This window comes from Aedes albopictus, chromosome 2 (assembly GCF_035046485.1).
Source record: "Aedes albopictus strain Foshan chromosome 2, AalbF5, whole genome shotgun sequence".
Classification (NCBI taxonomy): domain Eukaryota; kingdom Metazoa; phylum Arthropoda; class Insecta; order Diptera; family Culicidae; genus Aedes; species Aedes albopictus.
In genome coordinates this window covers 39,577,995-39,586,668 of record NC_085137.1, presented here as the reverse complement: position 1 = coordinate 39,586,668, position 8,674 = coordinate 39,577,995, and the positions used below count along the sequence as shown (strand labels likewise).

The following is an 8,674-nucleotide window of genomic DNA, read 5'->3' as shown; positions in this document are numbered from 1 at the left end:
CACATTTTACTGGGGACGGACTACTGCGAAGATTTATTGCGACGGACGAAATGGATACAAACGTGTGTTCTGTTCTGTGGTTTATTACAACTGATTCGAATCGATACTGGTTTGCTTATTTAACTATAGGGAAATTCAGTATAAAGAGGATCGAAAAAAGGCTTATCCGAGTACAGATCGGTATCGGATTTCTCTCAAAGAAGACTGATTATAGATTATGACCTTATCGTGAGAACAACAGAGATCGATAGTGCTATCACTTAAAATTATTACAGAGAATTATTGAAATTGGGAGATAAATTTCTACTGCTCTAGGGTGGCTCCAACATATGCCGGCCCCTGTTGAAAGGTCGGACCTTTCAACCGACTTTCCTGATACGAATGCTGAGAGAGGGCTGCTCGTTGATCTCAATCGTCTTCGGGGTTTCTCGTCGCAACTCGGGAGACTCGCCGGTCTGTTTTGGTTCCGCTGCTTCTACACACCGCAGGTCAGCGACCTCGATGTTGGTAAACACTTCGCACGTCGTCTGGGTCAACGACCATCGGTGGTGGTGGTATTGTTCGCTTCGGACGATAACTTGTTGGCTGGTGTGACGTCATCGGGAGTTCTTTCGTTGCGGCGCACTCGAGGGTCGATTGGGTTGTTTCGTGGTTCATCTCGCAGTCATCGGGTTGGGCGTACTCAATGGTTACCCATCGGAGCAGCCATCGAAGCCGCAGCACATGCCAGAGTACAAACATTCCATTAATTTTTTGAAAATTCGTTATAATACAATACTTACAGGGTACGGAGGCCCTAAGGCCTCCGATCGTTGCGCAGCACTAGTGCACTGCGATCGGTGATTCGTCAGGGTAGGTCCCAGCTGTGCCAGCTGGTTCGGTTGTGGGTTGACGAATGGGAAGCACGCAGATCTTGGCGATTCCACGTCGATATTCTCCATCGGCTGTCCGGACGTCTACGACCCGGATGTTGCCATCGTCCCCACGAAAAATGTTGGAGATCCTTCCGTACTTCCACTTCAGGGGCGGAAGGTCGTCTTCTTTCAGGAGAACCATCGTTCCTTCAGCGACGTTGTCCCGCACGCGAGTCCACCTAGTGCGCGGATGGAGGCCAGAGAGGTAGTCGGTTGACCACCGCTTCCAGATTCGCCGGAGGAGCTCTTGGTTCTCTTGGTAGCGATCAAGTCGAGTTCGGGGTACCTCAGAGAGGTCGGGTTCGGGGAAGCAAGTAAGCGGACGGTGAACGAGGAAGTGGCCTGGTGTTAGCACTTCCAAGTCGTTCGGATCGGTCGATAGCGGCGTCAAAGGCCGCGAATTCAGACACGCTTCGATGCGGGTCAGCAGAGTGACGAATTCGTCCTGAGAGAGGACGGAGTTCCCAACGGTCCGACGAAAGTGCTGTTTGAAGGACTTCACAGCCGCCTCCCACAACCCGCCAAAGTTTGGGCTGCGTGGTGGAATAAACTTGAAGATGATACCTTCATCTGCGCAGCGGTCGACTACTTCACCTTGGTGTTGCTGAGAGCGAAACTGCTTGGCCAGTTCCTTCAACTCCCGCGCTGCTCCTCTGAAGTTTGTGGCATTGTCGCACTCTATGAGGCTCGGCTTTCCTCTTCGAGCAATAAACCGATGCAACGCAGCTATGAACGCCGCAGTGGAGAGGTCGTAGACTAGCTCTACATGAACTGCCTTGGTTACAAGGCACACGAAGACGGCTACGAAACACTTTATGGGAGGTGCCTTCCTGGTTTTACGGTACTGGAACGGTCCACAGAGGTCTACTCCGGTATCGATGAAGGGCAATGTCGGAGTAACTCTCTCTGGCGGCAAATCTCCCATGAGCTGCTCGAGATTGCGAGGGCGGCATCGAAAGCAATTTACGCAGGAGTGGACTACACTTCTGGCTAGATCTCGCAGACGAAGTGGCCAAAACTTCTCCCGGACGCATGACGCAAGTAGCTGAGGTCCGGCGTGTAGATTCTTGAGGTGGTAGTACGATACGATAGACGTTGTTAGAGGATGTCGAGCGGGCAGAATGATGGGATGCTTTCGGCATTCGGAGATGGCCGCATTCCTGAGCCGGCCACGAAGTCGGAGGATGCCGTCGACGAGAATTGGGGCGAGAGTACGTAGATCAGAGTTCGTATCAACCTGACCGTGTTTGGCTACAGCTGCGAGGTCCTTGGCAAAGGTTTCGTGTTGCGCTAGTCGAACTAGGTTGTCGGTGGCTTCCGCGAGCTCCGACGTCTGGAGGAATCCGGTCCGCCGGTTAGAGCGATTGCAAGGCTTGCTGTTATGGTAGAAGCGACGAAGAAGAGCGACGATACGAACGAGCGCTGGAAATGACGATCGGATGGAGAAGATTTCGTTTGGAGGGTGCACCTGCACCGGAAGCGATACTGCTCTTTCTTCTAGGAGTTCAGGCGGAATGTCGACGGAGGGTTGCGGAGTTAAGGGCGGCCAGAACCTTGACGGTTGGCTTAACCATGGCGGGCCATTCCACCACGATGCGGTTTCTTGCAGCTGTGCAGGATACATGCCGCGGGAAATTATATCCGCAGGATTTTCGATGCCAGGAACATGCGCCCAAATGCCGCTGGTGGTGAGATGCTGCACTTCAGACACTCGATTCGCAATGAAAGTTTTCCAACGCGAAGGTGTCGAACGCAGCCAGTGCAAGGTGATCATCGAGTCTGTCCAAAAGATCGATTTGGCGTTCAGCGCTGTACTGCTTTGGACCTTGTGATAGAGGTGACTTAGCAGAAGTGCCGACGAGAGTTCCAACCTAGGCAAACAGATGCGCTTCTGCTTCTTCGAGTCGCCGAGGGGTGCCACCTTGGATTTGGCGGCTAGCAGGCGAACGGCGATCGAACCGTCAGTCGAAACGGTTCTCAAATAGAGGCAGGCTCCGTATGCCTTCTCAGAGGCGTCGCAGAACCCGTGCACTTCAATCGATACGAGAACGGAGGCAGGCGCCGCCCATCTTGGAATGCTGATTGTAGCTAATCCGTCTAGACTGTTACGAAACTCCAACCAATGCTGTTGCTCGGATTCGTCTAACGGGTCGTCCCAGTTCTTGGAGGAGCGCCAGAGTGTTTGAACGAAGAGTTTGGCGAGCACCACGACCGGCCCGATCAATCCAAGAGGGTCGTAGAGTCGCGCCGTGTCCGATAGAACGATTCGTCGAGATATTGGTTCATCCTGAGACCACGTGGGAACGGAATAACGGAATTCGTCATCCATTGGCTGCCATTGCAACCCTAGCGTCTTGATCGGAGCAGAAGGAGATTCCAGCGAAAGTGTGGTTCGTTCATCGCGAAGTTCTGATGGTATTTTTGAGAGAATCGCTGGCGAATTCGACGTCCATTTCCGCAAGCTCATACCGGCAGAATTCAGCAACTGCAGAAGCTGCTGACAGGTTTCTTCACCTTCGTCCTCGTCGTCAACACCGGTCAGCATGTCGTCCATGTAGAAATCCTTGGCTAGGATCAACGAGGCGAGAGGAAATTCGTCGGAACCATCCTTGGACAATTGCTGAAGGCACTTCGTTGCCAAATAGGGGGCGGATGCGGTGCCATACGTCACTGTTGTGAGTTCGAAGGTGCGTAGAGGTTGCGAGGGTGAATCACGCCACAGGATTCGCTGCAAAGGGTAGTCTGCAGGGTTTACACGGATCTGGCGGAACATTTTTTCGATGTCCGCAATAATGACAAATCGGTGCATCCGAAAGCGCAAAATGATTGCCAGCAGGTCGTCTTGGATGACTGGGCCAACCATCAGCGCTTGGTTCAAGGAGATTCCGCTATCTGTGGGGCAGGAAGCATCGAATACTACCCGCAATTTCGTGGTGGTACTGTCAGCCTTTTCAACCCCGTGGTGCGGTAGATAGTACGACGTACAGTTCGCCAAAGCTGCATCGTCGCACACTTCCCGCATGTGGTTAAGCTGGTGGTATTCATCGATGAAGGCTGAGTACGAGGACATCAACTTGGGATTGACTAGCAGCCGACGTTCGAGAGCGAGGAATCTTCGAGCAGCAATCTCTTTCGAGTTTCCTAACTGGTTGAGAACCAGTGGGCGCTTGGGAAGGGTGACTACAAAGCGACCCGATTGGTCGCGAAAGACAGTGGCGGCGAAGTGCTCTTCACACTTGGATTCCTCCACCGAATGAGTGCTGTTGGTCCAGCAGGATTCGATTTCCCAAAACCGAGAAAGCTGTTCGTTGAGAGATTCTGCACTGGTGACATGAGCGAGCTTTGGAGTACCTTCGGATGCTTGGTTGGAACCGACCTTCCCGGATGCTACCCAACCAAAGACGGTGTTCTGCAGGATCGGCCTTTCAGGTCCCAGTTTGATGAAACCTTCAAGCAGCAGGTCGTAGTACATCTCCATTCCTATGAGGAGATCGATGGGTCCGGGTTCATGGAACTGAGGGTCAGCTAAGGTGAGATTCGAGGGGATGTTCCATGGCGAAGTGTCGATGCATCTGACCGGCAGCTCTCTGGTTATCTTCTTCAAGACGTGACACCGAGCATCAGCGACGAAATCCGAGCAGCGAGAACCCATCCGAACGAGGACAGCGTGGTATGAAACGACGATAGAATTACCCACACCTCCGATTTCTTGGCGATCGGAGTGGCGAGGTAACTGGAGTTTCTGGACAAGATTTTCAGTAACCAGGCTGAGTTGCGAAGCGGAGTCCAAGAGCGCTCGGGCCCAATGATGGTGTCCGTGATTGTCGAAGATCTTGATGACAGCAGTCTGCAGCAACACAGTGGCAGGAACAGTACGGGAACTTCCGACGAGATTGGTGGAGACGAGAGTAGAGGCGTTGGCTGACGGCGATTGTGCTTCCGCTGACGGCGGAGTTCGAGAGTGTGAGGGTTGGTTCGATGGGCATGTTTGGTTGCCCAAGGGTGACGACGACGATTGCGAACTGACAGCGGAAGTGGGTGGTTTTGTCGGGGTGGACGAACGATCTTGCGATTGTTGGTGGAGCATGGTGTGGTGCTTCTGGCTACATACTCTGCATGCACTGGAAGAGCAATTTCTAAGAAGGTGGGAGGAGGAGAAACAGTTGATGCAGAGGTTTTTCTTCTTGACCTGCTCGAAACGTTGGGCGACTGACAACTTCTGGAACACCTCGCACTTGAAGGGAGAGTGGGACGGTTTCGAACAGAACGGGCACGCACCAGCTGACGGACTAACTGTAGTAACGGTGTGGACTGTATTTATTTTGGATTTGTGTGACCGGAAAGATTCCGGTTTAGCGGGTTCGAACGAGCGAGACTTCGACGGCGGCAGCGATTGCAGCACCGTAAGATGAGTACGAAGAAACTGGATTAGATCTTCGTATTTGGGAACCTCTGTTGATCGGTGGTGAGCTTCCCACTGCTTAAGTGTGGACGGATCTAGTCGGCTACAGACCATGTGTGCAAGCAACACACTCCATCCCTTCGTTGGAATACCCATCTTGTCTATCATGCACAGGTTTCGCTCGAAATCATCAACCAGGTGCATAAGAGACTCGTAGCACTCTCTCTTCATAGGCTCGATCGCGAATAGGGAATCAATGTAGGTTTTCACGACTAACTTCTTGTTGTCGAATCGCCTTTCCAACAAGGTCCAAGCGACAGAATAATTGGCAGCAGTGTGCTCGACGGATTCGATAACCCTTTTGGCGTCTTTGGAAAGGGAAGCGACAAGGTACGATAACTTGTCGATAGGCGATAGCTGGGGATTCGAGTCTATGAGAGATTTGAAAGTATCTCGGAACGTGATCCATTCCGAAACGCACCCAGAGAATGTTGGGAGTTTAACTTCTGGGAGCTTAATACGAGAGAAGGCGTTATCGGGAACATTTACACTGCCTCTAGAGGTAGAAGGGACAATTGCTTGCGTTCCTGCGGAAAATTTGCGAAGTTCTCTAGTGAGAAAACTGTGGACCCGTACAAAATCGTTTTCGAACCCCTGTCGAATGACGCGATTGGCTTCTTCCGTAACTCTCATGCCTTCTTCATCCGTTTCGAGCCTATCGCTTTCATCGCCGTACAGCTCAATTTTTAATCGATTGGCCTGAAAGTCACTGTACAAAGCCTCCGCTCGTTGCTTCCATCCTTCGAGCTGTCCTCTATCGCGCTCAGCCGTAAAATTATCCACAAAATGCTTCAAATTGGCCATGGTGTCCAAGTAGAACCGCTCTTGGTGGGAAAGTGTCCTCAAACTCGGCGACATTTTCCACACCTGGACGATCGAAATCAATCGCTCAACTCCTCACCTATGCTCAAAACGAAACCACCGACCAATTTGAAAGCCAGAGCACCTAGCTACCAACCAAAACGCTCACCCGGGATGAAAGCAACGAAGCAATAGCCACTATCAGTTTTCTCGCAAATAAAATATCAATTCGTCAACCAAAGAACCCTTCTACTCACAGTAGCGTGGCGATCTGACGCCGTTGACCGACGTCCTATTGTCCGGTGCAGCACAATGCAGACCCAAGCCAAGCCGGCGTGGTTTGCTCGCACAATGGGGACCACGCTGGAAGCACGTTGGATTGCAGCACCTCGGGAATCGCAGCTTATCCTCGAACGACACTAACGAGATCGATGTAAATTAACTATCGATCTTTCGCGCACTGTAATTATGCTGCTATGGGCAGGCAATCTTCACAATTTCACTTGCAATAGTCACTGTTCGTCACTGTACGACGTCACGTGACGTGCGGTATATGTTCACTCCTCGATAGTACACCGAACCGCGAATCGAATTGTCCGAATCGATTACCGTTTTTTCGAGAGGCACTAAACGGTTGATCCGGCTCGACCAGGACCAAAAATGTAACCGCGGTGGAGTTTGGGAGACCGACGGAGTGTTTGGGATCGTTCTTTCACTTCACTAACCGACACGACACATTTTACTGGGGACGGACTACTGCGAAGATTTATTGCGACGGACGAAATGGATACAAACGTGTGTTCTGTTCTGTGGTTTATTACAACTGATTCGAATCGATACTGGTTTGCTTATTTAACTATAGGGAAATTCAGTATAAAGAGGATCGAAAAAAGGCTTATCCGAGTACAGATCGGTATCGGATTTCTCTCACTAGCCGAAGGCTAGTGACAAAGAAGACTGATTATAGATTATGACCTTATCGTGAGAACAACAGAGATCGATAGTGCTATCACTTAAAATTATTACAGAGAATTATTGAAATTGGGAGATAAATTTCTACTGCTCTAGGGTGGCTCCAACACTGTTCTACTTAAAATTTTTGAAGCACGGTTTCGAAATCATCGCTAAATTATGCTTCAAAAATTTTGGTCGTTTACAGAAGTTCACGACCAGAGCCGTAGCGTGCGGTTGGCCAGGTTGGCCCCCGCCAAGGGCGCCAGCTTCAGAGGGGCGCCGAAAAGGCCTAAGGCTAGAAGGAAACAGAATGATTCAATTGTTTTCTTGAATGTATCAAGATTACTCTATTTATAGTACCTAAAATTGATGATGTATTTTTACGTTCTGTATTCATAAAGAATCAGATTTCTCTAGATTTTTTTTTTTGAATTTCTTGCTATGTTTCCTTCAGAAAATCTTTCATAAATTCTTTCAGAAATTCCTCTAGGAATTTCTTTGAAACAATCTCCAACAATGCCTTCAGCAATTCTAACAGAAACTCCTTCTGGAATGCTTAAAAAAAGAAATCAAAAATTCTTCTGAAGACTCCTCTCGGAATTTCTATAGAAATTGCACCAGGGAGACATTCAGGAGTTATCTAGGAATTTATTAAGAATCTGGTCAAAGGTTTCCTTTCGAAACTTCCATAGTTTCCTAAAGAAAATTCTTTTAAAAAATCCTTCAGGGATAAATTTGGGAATTTTCTTTAAGGACACCGTCAGAAATTTCTCCTCCAGATCTTCTAAGGGTTCATACTTCTGTGGAGATGCAATGCACCTAGCTCCGCATCAGCGCACCCCTCGGATTCTCTCCACAGCTGTCAACCCGACCCATGCGGTGGGTGTAGAATAGAAAATCAATCCAACCGAACTTTTACCGCGTCAAGACGTGTTCGCAACCTTTGTAATAGAAACCCGTTAAATAAAGTTTCCTTTGTATTTTTCGCTTAGTAAAACCTTTGTGTCTCGCGTGTGATTTCCGCGTTACCGAATTTCCCCACGCACGCGAATTCCACTGCATCGGAACTCTGCTAAAGTCCGTCAGCTTCTACTTCTCAATACTTTTTTTCACATTTGTGCCTTATTTCGCATAGAAAATCCTTTAGAGATTCCATTAGAAATCCCTCCACGGATTCCCGCAGAAATGTCTCACAGAAGAAATCTTTCATATATCGCTTAGAAAATCTTCCAGTGATTTCTTTCGATTTTTTCATGTTTACTAAAAAATTTTACATAAATTTCTGCTGGAATCCCTCCAAAAAATCGTAAATTTGGAACTATTTCAGAAGTTTCCCAGGTATTCCGTTAGAAAATCCGCCATTGATCATATTTTTTTTTTTCAAAAGGTTTATTTTGAAAGCTTTACATGAATTCCTTCAGAAATTCCTCTATAGATTACTTCGTAAAACCTTATGCGGATTAAAAAAAAACTCCAGAAATTCCTTATGATTTTTTTTCAGGAATTCCTCCAAAAAGTCTTCCGCATTCTATCAGAAATACTT

At 48.9% G+C, this 8,674-nt stretch overlaps 1 protein-coding gene across 1 annotated transcript; it reads right to left on the bottom strand.

Moving 5' to 3' along the window:
• Positions 1 to 822: 822 nt before the first annotated feature.
• LOC134286019 (uncharacterized) lies at positions 823 to 6,234 on the bottom strand. The gene has a single exon (XM_062847580.1). The coding sequence runs from the start codon at positions 6,232 to 6,234 to the stop codon at positions 823 to 825; it is 5,412 nt and encodes a 1,803-aa protein (XP_062703564.1).
• Positions 6,235 to 8,674: the final 2,440 nt, after the last annotated feature.